Raw genomic sequence first — 26,976 nt, 5'->3', positions numbered from 1 at the left:
TCAAAATAATTTGGAAGATTTTTGACTGTCCCTCGTATAAAAAAGAAAACAATGCATTCTTGAAAGGTAGGTATGGTAGGTATGCAGGTATGGTACCAATGGTACCGAGGTGGGAGTGCTGCTGCTGAGTAGTCCGAAAGTTTGGGTGTGCTGGACGAGTACCAGCAGCTGGCGCGTAACCTATTTATGGCTACCATTTAACCTTTCAATTAAAATGCCAGTAAATAGTACCCGTGCGTAGTACCACCGCGGAAAATGGGGTCCAAAATCGAGTACGTGGACTCGTCGCAAATTTACGCGACGAACTATGTGAGAAACTCGAAAGCCATAGGGGTCTTGTGGGCTATTTTTACCATTTGTTATGCTATCATCATTGTGGTGTCTTTTATCACTCCCGAATGGATTGGTAACTTGGAGGGTGATAGTCCTGGTAAATTTGGACTGTGGTCTGTGTGCTACGCTGATGAAAACGGGGAAGTTTGTAAAGGAAGGTAAGTGGTTTATCAAATCAATCAAATTTGGGTTACCTTTTGTTTTACCGAAAATCCATTTTGTTAGTAAGAAATGGTACCTACTTTCATTTAGTAGGTACATCATTTGATTTCGTTAATATAATTTTTTATGTAAACATAGAAATGGTTATACTCAACCAATGCCTTCTATTAAAAGATCAGCCTACGGGCGAGATATATGACGTCACGCTAGTTAGATATAACGGATTAATAAATATGTTGTAGAATACATGGAAAACATAATTATTCCTCAGATTTTTGGTTTGTATTTTAAAAATGATATAGTTTAAATGAAATATACATAATATACAGTTAATAACTTCCACTAACATATATATACCTATTTATAGTAATAAATACTTTGGCAAATAAACTATGAACCATACAAATGCAGCAAATGTTTTTACAATGTACAAATAATGTATAGGTACATAAGATAATGGGTAAAATGTAAATATATTTTAAATTTTGGGGTTTGAAAATCGATCTAATTTAACAAAAACATTTAATATCTACTAATAGTGATGTATTATTATTTGCATTCACAAAATTTATATGTATATTTTGCAAGTATCAATGTTCGAAAAATTATATTTACAAATAATACAATATTATCTAAAAAGGCGTCAGCGATGGCTATGAAATGAAGATCGCTGGCATTTTATATGATTAAATTATTCTAAAATTTTTGATTTTCTTGGGATTTTTAGGTTCGGAGAAAACGCTGATTAAGTTTTCATTTGGGTTTTTCATTATTTTATTTGGTTTAAAAAAACGTTTCGGCTAACTATAGCCTTCACAGTGTTGTGTCATATGAGAAAAATAGTGTCGAATATAATCCAAAAATTACATATACAATATAATTCACACCTCATAATGTTTACTGCAATTAATAAACTAATATAAACTTATCAAAAGATGACCACATATTTTTAAAATTATTATTCTTAACACTAAAATTATCTACATTGACTATGGAGTACGCAGTAAACATTATGTGCATGAATTGTGAATATTTTATATGCAATTTTTGGATTATATTCGACACTATTTTTTTTCATATATGACACAACACTGATGGAGGCTATAATGTTAGCCGAACCGTTTTTTTAAACCAAATAAAATAATGAAAAACCAAATGAAAAATCAATCAGCGTTTTCTCCCGAACCTAAATTCCAAGAAAATCAAAAATTTAGAATATTTAGAATCAAGGTTCAAAGAATATCAAATTTTCCAAGATTGTAAAAATTCTAGTTAATTATTTTATGTGTACAGTTATTTAGGGAATGGCATCGATGTTCATTTCCAAGCCAACTAGACGCCGATTTTTTCGATGATACGGTATAATTCTTACGTAAAATGTAAATAACATTAGACCAATTAAAACAAAGAAATATGAATTTCTTAGTATTTTTAGTAACACCTTTATTCTTAAAACTTAATTTTGTATTATGCAAATATACCAATTTTATTGTTATTTTATTCATATTGTATTCAGCCATCACTTAAATATTTGATATTAATTTGGTATTATAAATAATCAATACTATTCATTAAAATTACTGAACAAATATATGTTATGCTTAACATACATTATATATTATCAAACAAAAACACATTCTTCTTTTAAACTGTATCAGTCTTGTCTTTACAAAAATCTTTTTTAAAATTTGAACTCAAAATAATAATCTTTTTCATGATCTCTAATACACATATTCTTTATTTTTCCCTAGATCATAATACCTACTTAAGTGTTTGAATCTATCGAAGCTGAACCAGCAACACTTGGAGTAGAGATTCCACAATATGAATAAAATAAACATAATTGTCCAGTTTTCATTAATACCATCATGGGAGAATATTATTTTTAAATTTATTAAAGATATTTTCAATAAAATTCTCTTGATTTATAACTCGTACCCACTTTTCTTGCTCTTCCGGACACTTTAGGCTGCCTAGTATAATAACTATCCTTAGTAACTATCCTTTCCACCAGGAACACAACAAAGATGAGGCATAGCACCAATAACACACTCCACTTAAGCTTTATTGATGAATTGTTAGAGTCTTAAAAAACACACACAAAAATCACGATAAGTAAAAAATGTATGGGCACTTTTAGGTTAAATCACTTGCACAACGTGTAATTTTTAAAATTTCTATTTTTTTATGCGAAACCGAGAGTGACCATATATCTGGTAGTAGTTTATGTACTTCAACACCAAAATAATTAGTTTTTTGCACTACAATAATAAATAATACCAAAAATCAAAGAGTTAAAACCAAAAATCAACCGACAAAATATGAAACGGAATCTAACCCAATATCTAAGTATGTACAGCTGATGAAGTAAACAAAAGTCCGCCCGCAGGCTGATCTTTTAATAGAAGGCACTGACTCAACCAACTGACCCATTTTTAAAATTTTCAATGGAGATTATGATGTTTATAGACAGTGGCGCATCTAAAAAGATTGACTCTGGATACTTTTTTTAGATAATAACTAAAACTACCAGATTTAAATTAAAATTTTCTTTGAAATGTATTGTGATTGTGGACAAAAATAACCTTCGATTGGCCTGGATTATGTATTTTGTTTGCTATCATTAATTTCTTTTGTGGCAATTTTATTTTATACCAAATTTTATCTTTATACATAAATTTCTTTCTAGGGGGGGGGGGGGTAATTACCCCCGTTACCCCTCCCGTATGTGCGTCACTGTGTTTAGAGGTATTTTTTTTTTTCAAAAAACTATAGGTTATGGGTACCAAATGGATACCATACGTTGGAAAAAAAAACGGCGTCAAAAACGGCTGGGGAATGACAATCCGCGATAATTTTGTCGATGTCAAGCCCTAGAAGTCCTTTACTTGGCCAGTACCCCGTACTCTTTTTTTAATGGTGCTTATAGTGTCAATTCGCCTGAAGAAAGTTATAATTTATTTTTATATTGAGTAAAAATGATCTTTAAATGGTGTAGTTTAAAATTGGAGAAAATATAATTTTTTGGAAATGCATAATATAGTTCATATGAAATAATTTTTTTATTCACGTGATTAAGCTTGACAGGCACAGCGTTGCCCACTTTTACACATCTTTTCTTAATCAAAATATTTTAGGAAACAAAAATAAATTAATTATAAATATATAAACAGTTATTATTTACATCAATAAAACTCACTTTCTTAACAGCACTTATGGGACATAAAGGGCCATTACCAAGCTCCGTCACGTTGGAACCCGCTTTCAAGTAAAGTTTTCGATTTTTGGCTTATTATTAACTACAAAAACGGTGCAATTGATTGTATTAATTCAATTTTTTTGTATAGTACTAATAATTAGCCAGAAAAAGTAAACAATTGTGCGCAATGTAATAAAGAGAAAAAATATTGTTTTAACAAAGGTCTAAAAACCTTCAAAATCGTTTGTAGTTTTATGTAGTAGCAAACAAATTGAATAAAAGATTCTTGGAATTAGTGAATTATAGTAAAATTTGAAAATTAACATAGTTTGACATAATGTCTTTAGTTGTACGCAAACTACAAACGATGCAATTGATTGTAGTAAATTCAATTTTTTTGTAGTACTAATAATTAGCCAGAAAAAGTAAACAATTGTGCGCAATGTAATAAAGAGAAAAAATTTTGTTTTAACAAAGGTCTAAAAACCTTCAAAATCGTTTGTAGTTTTATGTAGTAGCAAACAAATTGAATAAAAGATTCTTGGAATTAGTGAATTATATTTTATAAAGGCTGTATAAACATAGTTTGACATAATGTCTTTAGTTGTACCTCAATTCATATACGATGCAATTGATTGTAGTAAATTCAATTTTTTTGTAGTACTAATAATTAGCCAGAAAAAGTAAACAATTGTGCGCAATGTAATAAAGAGAAAAAATTTTGTTTTAACAAAGGTCTAAAAACCTTCAAAATCGTTTGTAGTTTTATGTAGTAGCAAACAAATTGAATAAAAGATTCTTGGAATTAGTGAATTATAGTAAAATTTGAAAATTAACATAGTTTGACATAATGTCTTTAGTTGTACACAAACTACAAACGATGCAATTGATTGTAGTAAATTCAATTTTTTTGTAGTACTAATAATTAGCCAGAAAAAGTAAACAATTGTGCGCAATGTAATAAAGAGAAAAAATATTGTTTTAACAAAGGTCTAAAAACCTTCAAAATCGTTTGTAGTTTTATGTAGTAGCAAACAAATTGAATAAAAGATTCTTGGAATTAGTGAATTATAGTAAAACTTGAAAATTAACATAGTTTGACATAATGTCTTTAGTTGTACACAAACTACAAACGATGCAATTGATTGTAGTAAATTCAATTTTTTTGTAGTACTAATAATTAGCCAGAAAAAGTAAACAATTGAGCGCAAGGTAATAAAGAGTAAAAATATTGTTTTAACAAATGTCTAAAAACCTTCAAAATCGTTTGTAGTTTTATGTAGTAGCAAAAAAATTCAATAAAAGATTCTTGGAATTAGTGAAATATAGTAAAATTTGGAAATTAACATAGTTTGACATAATGTCTTTAGTTGTACACAAACTACAAACGATGCAATTGATTGAAGTAAATTCAATTTTTTTGTAGTACTAATAAATTAGCCAGAAAAAGTAAACAATTGAGCGCAAAGTAATAAAGAGTAAAAATATTGTTTTAACAAATGTCTAAAAACCTTCAAAATCGTTTGTAGTTTTATGTAGTAGCAAAAAAATTCAATAAAAGATTCTTGGAATTAGTGAAATATAGTAAAATTTGGAAATTAACATAGTTTGACATAATGTCTTTAGTTGTACACAAACTACAAACGATGCAATTGATTGTAGTAAATTCAGTTTTTTTGTAGTACTAATAATTAGCCAGAAAAAGTAAACAATTGTGCGCAATGTAATAAAGAGAAAAAATATTGTTTTAACAAAGGTCTAAAAACCTTCAAAATCGTTTGTAGTTTTATGTAGTAGCAAAAAAAAACAATAAAAGATCCTTGGAACATAGTTTGACATAATGTCTTTAGTTATACCCAAACTACAAACGATTTGAAGGTTTTTAGACCTTTGTTTTAGACCTTTCTGGCTAATTATTAGTACTACAAAAAAACTGAATTTACTACAATCAATTGCATCGTTTGTAGTTTTGGTACAACTAAAGACATTATGTCAAACTATGTTAATTTTCATATTTTACTATAATTCACTAATTCCAAGGATCTTTTATTGAATTTTTTTGCTACTACATAAAACTACAAACGATTTTGAAGGTTTTTAGACCTTTGTTAAAACAATATCTTTTCTCTTTATTACATTGCGCACAATTGTTTACTTTTTCTGGCTAATTATTAGTACTACAAAAAAATTGAATTTACTACAATCAATTGCATCGTTTGTAGTTAATACTAAGCCAAAAATCGAAAACTTTACTTGAAAGCGGGTTCCAACGTGACGGAGCTCCATTATCACCGTTTTTCGATCAAAATATTCTAATACAGTTGCGATGAGTTATTTACGGCTATTAAGCTATTCTTGTACACTTCGCACTAAAAGGGTTTCTAAAAAGAATAATGTTTGACTGCAAAATTTGCTAGTAAACATTTTTAAACTTGTTTTTTGAATGATATTGCTTTGTAATAATTTATAGGTGTAATTTGTATATTTATGACTGCCACATTACACATACAGGAAATAAATTTTGAAAATTGCTATAAAATCTTTTTAGAACGTATTCTTTCTGGTGTGGGATCTATTAGAGAAAAATAGTTTCCGTCCAACAATAAATTATTATGAAAAGCTATTAGCAGAAATTATGGGAAAAATGATTATTATCATTGTTGTCCTAGTTTCAACAGATACAGAGTATGCCTTCTAATAATTTGAAAAATACCTGAGTAAAAATTGCAACAATCTATCTATACTAATATGACAGCTAATATATAAAATCATTAAGTGACTGACATATACTGATTAATCACGATCCTGCTCAAACCACTCAACGTAAGAAGCTCAGTTTTGGCATACAGGTTGATTCTAGGGTGTAGAGGTTCGATCAGAAGGGATTTTTTGAAATTCCAGTTCCAAGGGGGCGAAACCACCCCTCAAATATTGCAATATTTTTTATTTAAAAAACGGTCAAGTTTCCGAAAAAACGCTTAAACACGTATATTTTATTTTGTTTTTTACATATTTTAAGATTTTTTAAAAATGTATACAGGGTGTTTCGAAAAATCTGGTCATTGATTAATCACGATCCTGCTTAAAGCGCTTGACGTAAAAAGCTGATTTTTGGAAAACAGATTAACTTTAGGGTGTAAGTTCGATAAGAAGGGATTTTTCGAAACTCGAATTCTAAGGGGGTGAAACTATCCCTCAAATATTAAAATATTTTTCATTTAAAAACCGGTGAGTTTTTCGGAAAAACTCTTAAACACGTATATTTTATTTTGTTGTTTTACATATTTTAAGATTTTTTATAAATTTATACAGGGTGTTTCAGAAAATATGACAATTGAGTAATCACGATTCTGCTTAAACTGCTTGACGTTTAAAGCTGATTTTTGGCAAATGGATTGACTGTGGGGTGTAGAGGTTCGATAAAGAGGGGTTTCTCGAATCTCAAATTCCAAGAGGGTGAAAACGCCTCTCAAATATTAAAATATTTGTTATTTAAAAAACGGTTAGTTTTTCGGGAAAACGCTTGGACAAGCATAATTTATTTGTTTTTTTTTACATACTTTGAAATTTTTTAAAAAATCATACAGGGTGTCCCAAAAAGTTGGGTAATTTCTTAACCACGATTCTGCTTAAACTGCTTCACGTAAAAAGCTTATTTTTGGCAAACGGATTTTTCGAAAGTCAAATTCCAACTAGATGAAACTATCCCTCAAATATTACCAAGTTAATATTGTTTTTTCTCATGCTGACATAAACGTGAGAACATTTTATCCAGTTTGTATGTTAATGGAAATTCTTGCTTTGTTTTATCATCACCATTACAAATGATTAATTCGAGGCGAACGAAGTCGTTGTACACGCTAGTATGTACATATAATCTATTTTTTTCACTTAAAGCAAGGCCGCATTTTTTTATCCTTAAATTTATTAAGTATTTTTGAGGGACTTTTTATTTAAAATAACTTTTAATTGTAACAGTTCTAAGATTACCTATCATGAAACTGTTTGGACAAAGTTATCAGGTGATTTAGCGATTTAACCATACCTGTAGAGGGTGTTTCATAAAACATGTGCCATCTCTCGTGGGGAGATTTCTCAGGTAAAAATAAGATTTATTTTTTATATCAACATAGGTCCGATTCTGATTTTTTTTCAATTTATTATAGTTTTTTTCCAAGTATTTTTAGTGATTCGAATTAAAAATTTTGAGGGTAAAAGTTACTATATTTGCTACATATTCTAGTACTAAAAAATTGCCGATAGATTCACCAAGGCCGTGCATATGGGTTATCACTAGAATATTTTTCGAAAAAAAAATCATGCGTGGGTTACTGACTTTTTTTAAAAGACCTAATTTTGAAAAGGTTTAATATCCTGTAATTTTAAAACTATTTATTTCCGTAGTCATGTTTATAAGAACTTTTGTTCATATTTTGTTGTGAGAAATCAATGAGTACTTATTTAAAACTTTCGCAAGTTAATGATATTATTTTTTAAAGGTTGCTATTAGACTTGGATCAAAGCAGATTAATAAAATTATCTTATCAAGGAGGCCAAAATCGACGAAATATTAAAAGACAACTTTTAATCGGCATTAAATTTGCTTACACTATTTCGCTAAGAGAAAAAAGTCAGTGGCGTACATGCTGTTTTTAGAAAAATATTCCAGTTATAACCCATATGCACGTCTCTGGTGAATATGTCGACACTTTTTTCGCATTAAAATATGTCGCATTTATAGTAACTTCATATATTCCTCAAAATTTCATTGGAACCGCTAAAAGTACTTGGAAGAAAATTATAAAAAATCGAAAAAAAAAATAAGACTATCACACTGCCCAAGTAGCATTTTCACGACTTGCGACCACATGTTTACTAAACACAACGTTGGATTTATTACAAAAAATAGTTAAATTCCCCACCTTAGGTATTAAAATAAATTTAAACGTTTTTATAACGTTGTGCCGACGTTGGACTAGTACTACAGCAAAGTAGAAGCTTCTGCGACGTCGAATAAACGTTTTTTCGAGTAACCTTTTTTGCTTAAGTGATCTTTAGGTGATTCGGACTACGTAGTTACAACGTTGGACAATATAGAGTTTTCCGACGTCAGTTTCAGGACCTATTCCAACGTTATGCAAACGTCGTCTGTTTTACTAATTCCAACGTTGTTTAGATTTCCTTATTCTTACGTTGGTAGGACGTCGAGTCACTACCTTTTTGCAACTGTATTGAACCATAACCTTAAATCTTAAATTTTCACTTCATTGTTCTGTTCAGTCAGACAGTTCAGTGCTGTTTTTGTTTTTATAAAAAAAACTTATTTAAAATGGGACATAAGAAAGGTACATATAAAACTAAATTTAAATATACATCGGCATATATTACCGATAGTTTATCCACTCCCTCGTTTATTTAGATTATAGAGGGCGGCACAAGCTAGACTCTAGGATGACTAAATTAGGCAATCTTGCGACTAGTATACTACCTGTTAAGGCTGAACTGCGACTTTATTAGTCCAGTATGCGACTACTCGAACTACTCCATCTTAATCTCCCAAAACAACAAAGTGAAAGCCGCCATGTTGTTAAATAAGAAAATGTTTCGTTCCTAAAATAGCAATTCTTGCTTTTTGAATACATTAACTTGAAATATTTGACCCTAAAAATCACGCGGAAACAATTTTTTCGACTGCGAATAAATTATTCTCATTTTACTAAAAAAAAAAAATTCAAGAAAATTTTTAAAACTTCTTTAATTTTAAGGCCCATTAGTATTTTTCAAAGTAGAAACAATACATTTATCAATAAGTTGTTTGCGTTTAACTTTTTGCCTTGGGTAACGAGTTACAGAGTCGGTTAAAGTGTTTCAATAATTATGATCTTCAAACATCCTCCACACTTAAATACTTTTGTTTTGTTTTCCTTCACTGCCATCTGACATATGTCTCTAACTAAATCATAAAAATAATATTTTTACTATAATTATCCCAATTTAGGATAAAACGCAACTTAGACGCCATATTAGTTTTGTATTTCTGTGAATTAGGATTTTAAACAGCGTTGCAGTTTGTATTAAATTAGACTTCTAGCCAACGTTGGTATCCAACGTCGTTTCGACTCAAAAATTATTCTCCATACTAGTGCAGACTAGGGTTGGCACGAAGGTTGTGCCGACGTTGCACCCCGACGTTTGGTCGCGTGATACAACGTTGTCCCGATGACCAAATGCTGCTTCGGTGTAGCCATGAAAAGAAATAAATCGTATTTCTACGCGAGGAATCTCCCCACGAGAGATGGCACATACTTTTTGAAACACCTTGTATAGGCTTATATCCACTGTGTATGTGGGAGGACTGTTGCATCGAGAAATTAGGGAATATCATCTTATACATATTTGAGGAGCTTGTAATATCTATTGGTTATTTAGTTTTAATATTTGCTTTTTCTAAAACATATATATTTATTTCAAAAGCTCTGTGTTTAATAATTCTGAAATTTTTACGCGCAGTTTAACTTGAAATTTATTAAACCATTAATTAATGTAGAATTGTTCTCTAGAGTAACATTAAATAAAGTAATAAAACCAAAGTTGGCCGTTTTACATAAGCCAACCCGTTTAAATTTCTTAAGCTATAGAAATTTGTTACCAATATTGTAGGTTGCTAAAGTCGATATTAATGTTAGACATTTGGTTTTAATTAAAATCTACCAATTTTATCGATAATAGTATAGCGAAATAAACGAACTTTTTCTCTTGATATATTTTTTTTCAAAGGATATTTGATTGTTCTAAACTTATTTAAATGGTAGATACACAGTGTGCGACAAAAAGCAAACAAAAAAGGTAATTGATTAAAAAAATCATAACAATTTTGTCATAAGTATGCCAAGGGGCTACTCCCTTCTTGAAAATATCATTTAAAAATGTGATATGTAGGTTATTTTATAATACAGTATGTCTCCGGATTGTCTTTACAAGAGGAAAAACTTTTTTATTATTGACAGTTTGAGAAAAATGCATCCTTCATAAAAATTTTTGCTTGTTCTAAAATGGTTAATCCCGTTTAAGTTTTTCGAAATTGCCATACCGTTTTAGAGAAAATAAAAAAAAATGAAATCTAGTTAAATTTTTCCAAAAATTAAATGCGTTTCTATAGTAATATAATTTCGATTTCATTCTTTGATAGATCGCTATGATGATGTATGAAAATGTAGTTAAAGTATCACATTTTCCGATAACTATTATCACCCTTTCCCCAGCGCTGAATTAAATAAATTTTGTGCTACTTTAAAATTTTAAAATAGCAATAAATAGCCACCAAACCAAGCCACCCTATCTCGGTTAATTTTGATTTCAGCAAAAAATTATATGACCATTTTTATGTGAAATGTGACTTTCTCTTCAACTTTTATTTGAACTTTTTTTTCTAGTCTTTACCGTAAAAGTTTTAAATTACTTTATTTAGGTATTTATTTCCAAAAAATCTTTCACAATTCGTTTTTAGATCTTTTAAAGTAACTTATATCAAAAATTCAATTTTTTTCATTATTTTCTTGGGCTATACAGGGTGTCCCGGAAATAAGTGCAAGTATTTTAACTGATAGTATAGTTCAACACCTGAAAAATGCATATGAGGTTTTTTTCGCAAAAAAAAATTGAAAATTCGAAATTTTTTGAAAAACTTTTTGGAATTTTTTAAGTTTTTAGTTATAAAACATAATTTCTTGATAATATGGTAACATAGGTATTAGATTAAATTTACAAGAAAGAAAATCCAAAAAAGATCCAGTGGTTCTCAAAATTTTAGCAAAAAATATTTTTTTTGGAAATTTTCAAAGTAAAATAACTGCGTTATTTTGGACTTATTTGAAAAACGATAAAGAGAAAATATGTTTCTTTTATCGAGATCTACCACCCCTTAAAATACTTGCAGTTATTTCTGGGACACCCTGTATAATCGGCTACAATATTATCTGAGAAGAAATCTCGAAATTTTATAAGTAAAAAAAAATTACAAGGCTATTTTTCCTTGAATTTATGATCAGAAACAAGATAAAACAATTATTAATTTTGACCTCAATTAACTCAAGTGTAATGTTTCATTTTTCTTTTTGAATCAGGAAGTACGAGAAACAGAAAAATGAAACGTTTTTCTTATTACTTAATAGACTAGATATTTTCCGACTGAAACAGAAAACTATTATACAGGGTGTTACAAAAAACATGTTTGAACTTTTGCGGGGAGAGTCTTCAAGAGAATAAAGATTTATTTTTTATATCAACATAGGTCCGTTTATTTCTGCTTTCTTTCGTAAGTACAGGGGGTTAAAGTTTTAATTTTTTTATTTACTATAATTTTCTTCCAAGTTGTGCTTTTAGTGATTCGAATGAAATTTCGAGGGTCAAAAGTTATTATTATAAGTACTACATACAGTATTGGCCATAAGTGGATGAACTTTGTTAAAATAATGGATTTTTCCTAATATGTTTAAATTAAAATTTGACTTTGAAACTGTCAGTGCTATAAAAATAAATAGCATTGTTTTTTTTTAAATTTGCTTTAATAAGGTGGCAAAAAATTTAAATTGAAAAAACCATTGGAAAAAAGTAGATTAACAAAATATATATTTAATAAAAAAAAATCTTATGTTAACAAAAACTGAAAAATTAACTTATAATTTACTAGTACTTAGTGTAATAATCCTTATTCTTAATTACTTTCAGACATCGCTTAGGCATAGATCCCAGAAGATTTTCAATTATTGAAAAATCGATATTTTTCTAAGACTCTTCCAAAGCAAATAATTCTTGCTTATTTTTGTAGAATTTGGTCCTAATGTGTTGATCCAAAATTTCTCATAAATTTTCTATTGGATTCAGGTCTGGGGATTGCGATGGCCATTTGAGAACAGTCACCATTTCATCTTCCAAAAACCTTTTAACCAATTGCGAGGCTTGTTTCGGGTCGTTATCATGTTGGAAGTAGTGTACAACTGGCATTTTTTCGTCCAAATAAGGCACTAAAAGGTTTTGTAAAATGTCTCTGTAGCCAAACCGATCCATTATGCCCTCAATTTTATGGAGAGGGCCCATCCCATACCCAGAAAAACAGCCCCATACCATGATTGAGCCCCCACCATGTTTTACAGTGGGTCGCGTATACTTTGGTAGCAATTGTGTGTTGGGAGGTCTTCTTACATGTTGAATTCCTTCTGATGACATCAAATTAAACTTTGATTCATCACTAAAACAAACTTTTTTCCATTGTGCCACAGTCCAGTTTTGATGTTCCTTGGCAAATGTTAATCGGGCCTTTAAATGTTTTTTTGATACCACTGGTTTCTTGGCGGGTCTTCGGTCGGATAGTCCTTGTACTCACTGGTGGATAGCACATTTCTTCAAGTTTTGCTTTTACCTTCGTTGACGGCAAAATGGATCTTGTGAAGAAATTCGTTTTATGGCTTTTATCACATTGGGACCAACTTTTTTAGGCCGTCCTGGTTTTCTTTTTATAGAGACATCTCCTCTCTCTTATCTCTTTAAAATATAATGTACCGCTGATTTTCCAAGGCGTAATTGCTTAGCGATTTCCGCTTGCTTCAGACCATCCTTAAAAGCATTCACTACTCGCAACTTAAGATCTGCAGACAAGTTAATTCCACGTGGCATGATATATCACAAGAGCTCGAACGTTTTTAAATCGCAATTGTTCATAAAAGCAGAACAAATGAATTTAACGATTTTTAAAAATATTTGGTTCATCTACTTTTGTTCAAGATAAAAAAAAGTAACATTTGCCAATTCTTACCTATAACTCGTAAGACTAACAGAAGAATTTTTATTTGTTTGTAGTATTTTGGTGAGAATGTATTAACTTTTTAACATACAAAGGTACATAAAATAATTTTGATATTTAACACCTCAAATCTGATTTTCTGCGCAATTATTGGTATTGGTTCATTCACTTTTGGCCAATACTGTACATATTTTAATTCTAAAAAAGTGTCGACAGATTAACGAGGCACGTGCATAATATGGGTTATCACTGCAAATATTTTCCTAAAAATTACATCTCCGCCACTGAAATTTTTTCTTTTTTTAACAAAATTGTATAGGCCGTTTAATGCCGATTAAAAGTTGTATCTTAATATTTTGTCGATTTTAATCTCCTTGATGAGATAAACGCAATTTTATTAATCACAATTAATAAATTATTTATTTTATCTAATTTTTATTAAATTTTATTAAAATTTATACGGATCACTGAATAAATTGAATATACCCGGTGCATCAAAAGTGGCTCACCCCCTATAACTTTTTTATTTTTTCAGATATAAAAACGAGATTTGGTGTGTTAGTATATGACATAAATTAGGATTGATTGACGTATTCAATTGTTTTTGGTCACTTTCTATTTCACCGGAAATGACTACAACTTTTGATTTTTAAATTGCATCCTCGGTATTTTATTACTTTATTCAATAGAATATGACATTCTGAATATCATATCATATGTCAATTTTTATCATATGTCAATTTTTGACATTCTCCCTTAATAAAAAATCGTATTTTAAATCTCAATCTAGAGTGCTATTGCTATGTTAAAAACACTAATCCTTAATCAAGGAGTCTTGGAAAAATAGATTTGATCGTTTAATGTTTTTAGTGTCTTGTCCTGGCCTGTAAAAAGATGCCCAAATCGTATTTTTAATCATATCTCATTTTTTTCAAATGGAACGAGGGTGGCTCATTAGCATATTTGGAAAAAGCATTTTTTTACGAATAATTTGATATCACACACTTTGTATTTCGAGTCAAATTGTCGTTATGAACCGCATGTTATAATTTCAAATAAACCATATGCGAAAACGTCAAAAGTTGACATATGATACGTCATTCTGTTCAGAGTGTTATTTTCTATCGAATAAAGTAAAAAAATACTGAGGGTGCTATTTAAAAATCAAAAATTGTAATTATTTTCGGTGAAACAGGAAGTGACCGAAAACAATTGAATACGTGAATCAATCCTAATTTATGTCAGTTACTAACATACCAAATCTCGTTTTTTTACTGAAAAGATAAAAAAGTTATAGGAGTGAACCACTTTTGAGACGCACCCGGTGTATTCAAAAGAAATATAATAATTTATTTTATATAATGGGGTATTTAAGATAATTACAAAAGACCTATTTTTAAAAAGTATTTAAAATGTTTATAGGATCTTCTTTTGTATTTTTTTGATACCCTTACTTAACTTTTCAAGTAACGCTCATGCTAGTATATACTTTTATTTAGTTTCTCTGTTACTGCTTATAGCTTTCTTTAGTATCTAACCACAGAATTTCAGTTGTACAGGCGTCTTAATAGTTTATATTGCTAGCTTGGGTACTACTTATTTGCTGTTATTATGTTATTGTTACTTATTGTATACCATTTCACCAAATAAGTACCTTGCCAAACCTCTAAAATCTTTCAGATATAGGTATTTGTTTTAATATATTTTGCGGTTACGCACAAACGGCATATCTACGAAAGTGTGACCAAACCAGTAAATGCAAGTGTTTTAAATCGTCGACGTCCAGTTGGCTTAGAAATGACGATGAATGACATTCTCCATATAATTTTGCATATAAAATGACAGCGATCTTTATTTCATAGCCATCGCTGACGCCAGTTTTTTTCGATCATATTGTAGTAATATTGTCTTATGATTGAAAATTCTTTATGAAAATTATAGTAAAACGATTTGATAATATACAGCGTATTCCAAAAATTCCGCAGCAAATGTTTTTTTTATTAAGTTTAACTCATTTTGACATATTATGTCAAGTGACATGTGAGAACTATCATGGTGAAAAATTAATAAAAGTTCTAGCGTAAAATATCAATTATTATTTATTAATTTCAATTCATTATTTATGGGAAATTATACAAACAAAGTGATTAAGTTTTGTGCTAACTAAGATACATCACTTTATTTTTATTTATATAGATTTTGTTTTTAGGTTAGACACTATAATGTCCATGAGCAACAAGGCTTTCCAAGGTTCAGCAGCACTGGTTGGCTTGGCAGTATTTTCTGCCCTTTTGGCCATATGCGCCATGATGCTCTTCTTTTTCTGTCACTCCACCACGGTGTTCCACGTTTGTGCCTGGATGCAATTGGTCTCTGGTAAGTAATTATACAGATAATTATACATGATTGAAAAAAAAAACGGCGTCGGCGATGGCTATTATTCAAATTTATTCAAATTTATCACGATCCACTTTTTAATCGTAATAACAAAGCGTACAAGAATGTTGTTTTCATTAGATTTTGTAGTTTAAATATATCAGTTATTTGCTGATAATGGTTTAGTGTTGCTAATATATATTGGTTCTTAGTTCAGAGACTTGGAAATAAATTAAATTATAATGGATTTTGAAGACCAAGGTAAGTTTTTTTAAGAGAATTTTATTAACTTAAATATTTTTTTATGAAGCGAGTAGTTACCACAAACATAGTAGAGCGTTTTTTTTTTAAATTAAACTTTGAAATTACGTATCTTTAGAACTCCACAGATCTTCGCTTCTCTATTTTATATTTTTTAAAAGGTATTATACCAAGTTTAATTTACCACAAGTATCTTACCCCAAGAGACCCCGAGGTAGATGATATATAAATTAGAATTTTAAATTGACCAGTAGTCTTATTTTTGTTCCATGGATAATTTCTTAAATTATTATACTAATTTTTTTTGAGTAACTCTGGAGTGGTAAAAGTGTAACTATAGAGACTCACATGTTCCTCCCGTACTCTATTCCTTTTATTTTTAGGAACAATAAGCCGCAGATCAGTATGTGAGAGGTTTTTGAAAATGGGTTTTAATAATAGGTCAGAAGCGAATATTATTGATGAAATTATTTCATTTTTGTGTGATAATAATATTCCTAACATATTATCGAAAAAAAGCAAATTGAAAATTTTGTTTATAAATGGTCAGAAAAGTGGAGGAAATGTAATTATACTTGGAGCAGTTTTATTTCCAACAATTGTCTCTGGCTGAATAAAAATTTACTTCAAATGGAAGAAAATCAATCTTTTGATGACCCTGGCCCTTCAATAAGAAAATTTTTTACAGAATTGTCCAAGTCCCAAAAAAATAGAGATCAAAGGTATATATTGCGAGGAATTAATTTATAATATCTTACAGAAAAAAACATGTTTTTTTATTTACATAATGCTGCAAATATTGCATTATTGCTTTTAATTAATGGCAAAGATTAAAAATCAATTTATTTCTAGGAATTGGAGATTCTTACACCTCTGAAGCTCTGGCATATGCTACAGTTTCTAATGTAAGGAAGGAATATAAAAATGAGACAGCAAAGCAGTCCGAATATTATTGTCAATCAGATAGTGAAAAGGAACCAGAAGAAAGTGGTGGTGAATCATGTCATGAACAAAATGGATTTGAAGACTCCATTTAAGGCATATTGCAATTTATGTTTTTTTTCTTTAATTTAGACCAGTTAACCTAATGGGTATTCTTTTTTTGACTAGGTTCGAAGCATTTTTCAAACCTTTTTAAAAACCATAATTTTTAAATAAAATTCATAGAAAATCTCCCTTTTTTATTATTTTTATACTAAACAAACATAGTCTGAAATATATTATATTTATTCCTTCGACAATCTTTGTCATGTTAATAAATCCGCCATTAAACCTACTAAGTCTAGAATTTGTAATAAAATTAAAAATACCATATGCGCCACTTTTTGGCAATCTGAACCACTGTGCGCCGTCTTTTTTTTCGATCATACGGTACTAACATTTTCAAAGAGTTTTTCTACTTTTAAAAAATTCTGGTTATCGGAATAAGAAAAATAAAAACAATGTCTTGCATAACACCCTGGCTGAACTAATTATATTGTAAACAGAGATTTGATTAATTTCTCGCTTGGTGAGAGACAATCTACCCGCCAATTAGATGCGCTTAAAATTCTATTGTAGGCGCCAAAGTATTTAAAGCAAATATTGTTATTTTTTAAGAACTCAAACCTTTTTATGTTAAGAATTACGATTATATAAAACAATTTAATTGTATCCAATTTTCTTGCATTCTACTAAAATAATTGTTTTTTTAATATTTAAACTATTAAACAATTTACTGTAAACAAAAAGTAATCTAGTGAAAGAGAACTACGAAATTGTGTTACTTACTTACTGTCATTACTCATTGATGAGTAATTGACACGCATCAGAAGATCGTAACGCAAGGCGTTTTCTTTCTGAGTTAACTGAGTTTACAATTCTCACCCATTGCGTTCTATTCCTGCGCTGCTTCCTTCCAATGATTCTGCATGCTAAGATTTCATGGAAAATTTCTTTGTACCTTTCGAGTTTTTTACCCGGTTTTCCTCTTACCGGCTACAAGCTTACCATTTTTCATTTCTAGAATGCTTTTGAGGCTCTGCTAATTCTGTGCTGAATTTCAGAGACGATATTGGCCTTTTCCGAAATCAAACTTCCGAGGTAATTCCGATTTGTATAGCATTGCTATAATTTATCGATGTTCAGCTCAAAGCCCAAAGCCTCGTATGCTCAGGTATACAGGGTTGTTCACCACATACGACGCGGAGTATTGTAGCTAAACAATTAGATTTTTACAAATTGTAAGTTTTGGGTTCGTTGAAGGACTATGAGAGCTACAATTTAAAAATATTTTTACAAGATACAGAGTGTCCCAAATAAGTAAAAAATATTATAGTTGTATTTTTTTAAATGGAACACCCTGTATATTATTCTATTTTTGGATTCTACGATTGAAATAAAGGTAAATTTGATTAAGGTTTATAACACTTAAACCTTACCGTTTTTGAAATATTTTCAATTTTATGAAATTGCAGTAAAAATTTTAAGGCTTCATTTCTCCAAGGGTTTCAAAGTTTTTAAAACTAAATATTTACTGAAGATTATTTATTGATCAGATATTATGTAGCAATAATAAAATTTTTACTACCTTATACAGAGTGTCCAAAAATTTATTTTTATATAATTACTAGCTTTAAACGACAATAACTTGTTTAATTTAAATGGAACACCCTGTATATTTTAGGAGAATTAGATGTACAATTTAATTGTCTATCAAATTATATTATACCATTTTTTACCTATCTCTTTAAGTTTTCGTAGAAAATGCATTTTGTTATAATTTAGACCTCATTTATCACTATATCTATGGAATATTGATATTCGACATTTTTTTAAAGCGACATACATATGTACAAGACATACAGGTGGTAAATATTGCAAGCCTATTGGTATACAAAAAAGCTATTTAAATCTTTGTAAAACAGTATACCAATTAAATATACCTACCACCATTATTTTCGACCAAAAATTAGTTAGTTATATACTTTTAAATTATTTTAGTTAATAAAGTATTCTAAATAAATGTGGATTTGGCTCAGAAATCAATATAATAATAAGTTTTGAAAATGAACGTCTCTGTTTTTATAAATTAGCATTCGTCAAATAATGAAATAAAATTTATAAGGTGTTACTTTTTACTACAATGTCTAATATACACACAAAATTCAGTTTTTCAGTTTTGGAGCAATTATTATTAATCAACGTGAACAGTCAATTAATGTAGTTTAAATACTGGGATCATATTAATTGGTCCTCTTTAACTAACAAAAAATATTTACAATTACAACAGTTTTTTATTTTATTTTTTAATGAAATAAGCGAACTATATCGACAATATTAGTGTCTGTACTCTTTGAAAATTTGTTACATCTTTAAAAATAATCTAAGATGTCAATATTCCATGGGTATAGTGATTAATGAGGTCTAAATTATAAGAAAATGCATTTTCTACGAAAACTTGAAGAGATGGGTAAAAAATGGTATAATACAATTTGATAGACAATCAAATTATGCATATGATTCACGTAAAATATACAGGGTGTTCCATTTAAATTAAACAAGTTATTGCCGTTTAGAGCTAGTAATTATTTAATATAATTTTGTGGACACTCTGTATAAAGTAGTAGAATTTTAATTATTGCAACACAATATCTGATCAATAAATAATCTTTACTAAATATTTAGTTTTAAAAACTTTGATACCCTTGAAGAAATGAAGCCTTAAAATGTTTACTGCAATTTCATAAAATTGAAAGTATTTCAAAAACGGTAAGGTTTAAGTATGATAAACCTTAATCAAATTCATCTTTATTTTAATCGTAGAATCTAAAAGTAGAATAATATACAGGGTGTTTCATTTAAAAAAATACAACTATAATATTTTTTACTTATTTGGGACACTCTGTATCTTGTAAAAATAATTTTAAATTGTAGCTCTAATAGTCCTTCAATGAACCCAAAACTTACAATTTGTAAAAATATAATCGTTTAGCTACAATACTCCGTGTCGTATGTGGTGAACAACCCTGTATATGTTCAGCATCTCTTGTAATTTGCTGTAACGTTTTGACAACTATAAAGCGCAGTCATCAGAGTATTGAAGTTCTGTGATGAATTTTATACGTATTTTTGCCCTGGGCCCTTTTGTGTTGAACAGACAGTCGTTGTATCTGTATCTAATGCCCATTCCTCTTTCCTGCAGTTTGTTGTCCACTATAATGAATAAGTTGAATAGGAGAGGCGCTAAGACACATTCCTGCCTAACTCCTGTATTTTTTAAGAAGGGATAGCTCATTGATCCATGATGTGATACTGGTGACTTGTTGGTGATATTTATATTTATGCTTTTGCATACTGTAAGCAATTTGTTGGGCACTCCGAACAATTGCCTAAAGTGCATCTCTGTTTACAGAGATGGTATCTCAAACTAAGAAAAGTGCAGATTGCCCAACACCCTCTTTCGTAAATCTATAAAAAAACTTTTTTCTACAAACGTCAAAAAATGATAAGGTTCGTGAAAAGTGACACTTTTTTCATTTTCCTACGTTACCATAACACGGTGCGCGAAGTAACGCGAGAAATGCCTATCTCGCACACTGCATGTAACTTATATAGGATTTTGAAATTTTGATTTTTGGAAAATGAAGAACTCAATCATAACTAATAATTATTTATTTCGAAGTATTCAAGAATAAACAAATAGCAAATATCAAACTTAACACTAATGCATATTCTAGTTATTATTTACAATGTTAACATTAATAGTACAAACAGTACACGAACCAATATTTAATCCCAAACTAGATAGTTCTGATTCACTTGAAATATGGGGATTTTGGGACTTGAGACACTATCCAATTTTGATGTAGAGGTACTTGATCCCGTTATTTGGCACTCTAAAATTTTATTTCATATTTGAATTTTATTGTGTCGAAGATTTCCATCCCCCGTGGCTCTTCAAACTAAATATATCACCCCTGCATTAGCAAGGAGTGTGGCTGAATTTCTTCGGAAACAATGCCCAGTGTAGGCCTCATAATCTGGCAGCTTCAAGTGTTTTGCTATCATGCTTCCTAGGCATCTTACCAATAGAATTCATGCCGACCACTTGGTTAACACATCTTTTATTTTGATATTTTAAAAACAATCTGCGACTGGTAGCATTTCTTGGACGAAGAGCTGCGTATTTTCGGTAAATCTCAATATAATTCAAATTTGGCACTGTAAAGACTCGGTCTATGTTTGTTTTTGTATCGGGTACTTTAACAATCAAAATTGAATCTTTATCTTCTATGTTATCGACCGTCATTTTAGTAAGTTCCTCACGGCGGCAAGCACCAGAAATACCAAGTATTAAAACGACCTAAAAGGAGATCGATGACGATGTTCAGTAATAAAAAAAACATACATTCCAAGCTCACGCTTTTTTTCGAAGCAATAATATAATAATAATAATTTTTAGGGATATCCCGATTTTAATGTTTGTAGAAAAAATGTTGTTTGCGACTCGTGCGCGAACTACTTTGGTGATCTCGACTAATTTTTCAACTCGGCTACGCTCGTTAAAAAATTCCAGTATCTATCATCAAAGTAGCACTTCGCGCACTACATACATACAAAAATAACTTTTGTACACCTCTGGATGAATAATAGTATTTAAGTACAATATTTGGATTTAAGAGTATTTTGGAAGCATTGGTGTCTCCATAAAAAATAATTAAATATCAAATATTACGACTGTGTAAATCATAATATCTTAATTAACAAATTGCAATACTATGGATTCAGGGGAGTGCCGCTCGAATGGCTTAAGTCGTATCTTGGCAACAGAAGGCAGCTTGTGAGGATTGATACGTCTATGTCTTCTGGTAAGCCTATAGAATGTGGTGTCCCTCAGGGTTCAGTACTTGACCCCATTTTGTTTCTAGTGTTTATCAACGACATTGCAAATCTAGACATTACCGCTAAAATCTGCCTCTTTGCGGACGATACTAGTTTCACTTGGAGCGGCAATCTAAATTTAAATCTTGGTGCGATTCTAATCTCCTATGCCTCAACCTTTCAAAAACTAAAGATTTGTCATATAAAAGTACTATACAATCTTTTGTACTTAATAACACCACTATTGACGTCGTGGACTCTGTGAGATTCTTAGGACTTGTTGTAGACAACTCGTTAAAATGGGACTTGCACATCGAAGCTTTATCAAAGAAACTAAGCGCTGCCTGTTTTGCGCTAAGATCAGTTTCTAAGGAACTTAACTCATCAACCTCTAGAATGGTCTATTATGCCCTTTTTGAGTCGCATCTTCGTTATGCCTTTCCATTCTGGGGTACTTGCTGCACGGCAAAATTTGATCGTATTTTCAAACTTCAAAAGAGAGCAGTTCAATACTTATTGGGACTAAATAGTAGAACTCACTGCCAGAATTTCTTTAAATATTTCAAAATACTGACTCTTTCTTCCTTATTCATTTTTGAATCCGTTTGCTTAATCCGCAAGCACATATTCTCTATTCCGGAAAGGCCTTCTCACAACTCTCCACTTAGGAATGCCCGGAGCACGATATTTATCTGCCAATCCCTAGCTCAGAACTAGTTAAGGGCTCAATATTGTACAATGCCAAGAAAATGTACAATCATTTGCCTTCGAATATCAAGTCACTTTCATTCTTTCCCGCATTTCGCAAAGCTCTGAAATCATACTTACTGGAGAGAGCCCTATATGCGGTAAACGACTTTTTGTTGATGTTTAATCATGAACAATTTTGAATTTTAAAATTTTGATCATCTCACACACTGGTTAAAGGTCTAGTATTTAATATTTAATATTTTATAACTCTTGATTTTATGATATATAACATGATTTTATCCATTTACAGTTTTCCTTTTGTAAAATTTTCTAGATACGCCTGTGTTCTGCAATGTCCATATATGTTTTATTTATAATTTTATGACGTAAATTTTTTTGAATTGATTTGTATTGTATGACATTTTTTTTTATTATTTGTATATTTGTTTTTGTGCTTTTTTGTTTTGTGAATGCTTTGTCGATGAAGCTGTTTTGGCTTTTTGTACAATAAAGCATTGCTTTTTTTTAACGTCACATTTTCAATGTATCAATTCAATCTGTCCTAATTCACTTTTAAAAGAGATTTGAAGCATAAAACGAAAAGTCAAGCGTATTTCCCATCTCTCCTTCCCCCCTTCCCTAACTTTCCATTACCCCCCTTCGTACAATACCCTAATTACCCACCCCAATTACAAAAAATCTTTTCCGCTCACTCTCCGAGCTCCCTTGTTACGTCTTTTCACTGCTTTTTGTTTTGCAGGAGCCTGCCTAATAGCCGGATGCGCCGTTTATCCGATCGGATGGTCAGAGAGCGACGTTGTCAGAGTGTGCGGCGAGGCGACGGACCAATACCAACTGGGCAGCTGCGGTATACGGTGGGCCTACTTGTTGGCGGCGATAGGTTGTTTGGACGCGGTGATTTTGGCAACGTTGGCTTTCATATTGGCTACGAGACACGTGACGTTGCAACCGGAGCCTCAGTACGCTCCTGCCAGTCTTTATAAAGGTATTTTTTATTTTTTTTAAAGTAATTTTAACCCTTAACCGCTATCGTGAGCCCACCCTGGAACCCGGCGCGCGGCGGTTCCCAAATATGGTCTAATATTTTTTTAACTTTTTGGCCACTTATATTTACCGTGCTATTTTGTGAAATAGCACGAGGCAATCAAGGTCAAACGTCGTTTTGGCTTCAGAAAAATAAGTAAACATGGAAAAATTGATATGTGACGGCTTTAATTAAATTTGACAACCGATGGTAAATTAAATTGGCTAATCCTCGAAGGTTACACAAGAATATTTAGTTTTAATCATTGTCTAATATTATTAATTACTTTATACTAAAAAAACAGTGGCTTATAATCCACGGTATTGCGCCTCATGAACAAAATATACAGAGAATTATTTAAAAAATCGTCTAATTAATTATTATTTCTGGTTATGGTAATATTGGTTGTTTTTCTAGTTTTAGTTGTCGAAATCCCTGTAAAAGTATCGTTTACAGATTTTTCTTAAGAACAATAAAAGAACATTGCTTTTAAATAATATCCGTGGACCATACTTTTGTTGACATTGGGTCAAATAATAATTTTCCCAAGCAGATATAATGTTACCAGTATTACTCATCAAGCAATACTACTCTTATATTAATCAATTAAGGCCGTAAACAAACATATCATATACAATTTTATATACTAATTTATAATAATAAAATTAAATCAAAAAAATATTGTAATTCTATTTCTGCAGTTTAAGTGAAAAGTTTTACACTAACTATACACTATACATATAATAAACGTGTGTTGAAATATTAATTCTGTGGAATGTGGAATATATATCAATATAATATAAAACGAGATGTAATTAACGAAATATCATTGGAACAACAGCTATTTTAGAAACGTCTAGGTTTACTTATTTCGCTGAGATTTATGAAAAAAAATCCTTTGCCTCCGGTACAGATACCGCCACGTTTTGGAAATAGCTCAAAACAAAACAAAATTGAACGAGGCAACAAAAAACGCTAAAAAAAAACCCTCGCTCTCTTCACGTGTAGTTTTCAGGCGCTTTTAAGAATCGAAAGTATAGGTCGAGGCAAACCGAGGTGGGTCAAGGCAACTGGAAATAAATCGAAATGCCTTAAAGTTGGGCCAATGAAATGCGACGGGTTGTTTCTAGCATAGTGTGTACAATGTTTAACAACTGCCCAAGTAGCATTTTCACGACTTGCGACCACATGTTTACTAAACACAACGTTGGATTAGTTACAAAAAATAGTTTGCTCCCTACCTTGGGTATTAAAATAAATTTAAACGTTTTTATAACGTTGTGCCGACGTTGGACTAGTACTACAGCAAAGTAGAAGTTTCTGCGACGTCGAATAAACGTTGTCTTGTAACGTTTTTTGCTTGTGATCTTTAGGTGATTCGGACAACGTAGTTACAACGTTGGACAATATAGAGTTTTCCGACGTCAGTTTCAGGACCTATTCCAACGTTATGCAAACGTCGTCTGTTTTACTAATTCCAACGTTGTTTAGATTTCCTTATTCTTACGTTGGTAGGACGTCGAGTCACTACCTTTTTGCAACTGTATTGAACCATAACCTTAAATCTAAATTTTCACTTCATTGTCAGACAATAAAAAAAATACTTAATTAAAACGGGACATAAGAAAGGTACTATATAAAACTAAATTTAAATATACATCGACATATATTACCGATAGTTTATCCACTCCCCTCGTTTTAGATTATAGAGGGCGGCACAAGCTAGACTCTAGGATGACTAAATTAGGCAATCTTGCGACTAGTATACTACCTGTTAAGCGCCGAACTGCGACTTTATTAGTCCAGTATGCGACTACTGAACTACTCCATCTTAATCTCCAAACAACAAAGTGAAAGCCGCCATGTTGTTAAATAAGAAAATGTTTCTGTTCCTAAAATAGCGATTCCTGCTTTTTGAATACATTACCTTGGAAATATTTGACCCTAAAAACACGCGGAAACAATTTTTTTTTTCGACTGAATAAATTATTCTCATTTTACAAAAAAAATTCAAGAAAATTTTTAAAACTTTTTAATTTTAAGGCCCATTAGTATTTTTCAAAGTAGAAACAATACATTTATCAATAAAGTTGTTTGCGTTTAACTTTTTGCCTTGTTAAAGTGTTTTTAATAATTATGATCTTCAAACATCCTCCACACTTAAATACTTTTTTGTTTTGTTTTCCTTCACTGCCATCTGACATATGTTCTAACTAAATCATAAAAATAATATTTTTACTATAATTATCCCAATTTAGGATAAAAACGCGACTTAGACGCCATATTAGTTTTGTGCTTCTGGGAATTAGGATTTTAAACAACGTTGCAGTTTGTACTAAATTAGGCTTCTAGCCAACGTCGGTATCCAACGTCGTTTCGACCCAAAAATTATTCTCCAAACTAGTGCAGACTAGGGTTGGCACGAGGTTGTGCCGACGTTGCGCCCCGGCGTTTGGTCGCGTGACACAACGTTGTCCCGACGTCCAAATGCTGCTTGGGTGTATATTATATAATAATATCATTTTATATCTTTATTTCAGGTGAAATGAACAGTGGTTACATCAGCGACGCAGCCAGTGTTGCCGGCTCTAGAAAATCGCTCAACATCCATCCGGTACTGTTGATGAGACCGGGACAGGACGACACTTATTCTCAGTTTTCCCAAAGGACAGTACCCAGATCAGTACACTCGGGACACTATTCGCATCCCCATTCCTTACGGAGAAATTTCCAACTTTAGAAAATAACAGAAAAAAATGTCTTGTACGATTAATTTATTCGAAAAAATGCCGGAAGTATTTTTAGGTAGATTGTACCGTAGACTTAAAAAGTAAATGGACTATTAATAATTATTTATATCCTGTCAGCTTACTAAAGAGATGTGATGACTTTTTTTTAGTCTATGAATGACCTTTATTTTATAATTGCGAATAAAGCTATTTATAATTTTTTACGTTTTTATAGCTATTAAAAATACACATCATCAATTTTAATCGGGCAAAGAGCGGTATCGGCAGGCCAAGTTCGCAGATCAAAATACCAGAGTTTTGGTTTGGTTTGGCCAAGTCCGCTGATTAAATCCGCAGGCCAAATCGGCTCAAGTTTCGTTTACTTGAAATCAGTTATGTAAGCAATACTTCTTTATTTAGTACGTATTTGGAAGCCTTTTAGAATAGTATGTCATAAAACATTTTCTGCGCAAATGCACCCTTTTCAAATTTTCTGCGGAAATGCATGCAACTTCTTGCG

At 30.8% G+C, this 26,976-nt stretch overlaps 1 protein-coding gene across 1 annotated transcript; it reads left to right on the top strand.

The window, feature by feature from the left end:
* Nucleotides 1-76: 76 nt before the first annotated feature.
* Nucleotides 77-26,676, top strand: LOC115890633 (LHFPL tetraspan subfamily member 3 protein). The gene is made up of 4 exons (XM_030910921.1): nt 77-491; nt 15,703-15,869; nt 23,443-23,688; nt 26,268-26,676. The coding sequence occupies exons 1-4, from the start codon at nt 256-258 to the stop codon at nt 26,465-26,467; spliced, it is 849 nt and encodes a 282-aa protein (XP_030766781.1). The 5' UTR covers nt 77-255; the 3' UTR covers nt 26,468-26,676.
* Nucleotides 26,677-26,976: the final 300 nt, after the last annotated feature.

This window comes from Sitophilus oryzae, unplaced genomic scaffold (genome assembly GCF_002938485.1).
Source record: "Sitophilus oryzae breed Bouriz unplaced genomic scaffold, Soryzae_2.0 scaffold_907_pilon_pilon, whole genome shotgun sequence".
NCBI classification, from domain to species: Eukaryota; Metazoa; Arthropoda; class Insecta; order Coleoptera; family Curculionidae; genus Sitophilus; species Sitophilus oryzae.
The sequence above is the reverse complement of the archived record's forward strand: the minus strand, read 5'-3'. Positions and strand labels throughout refer to the sequence as shown.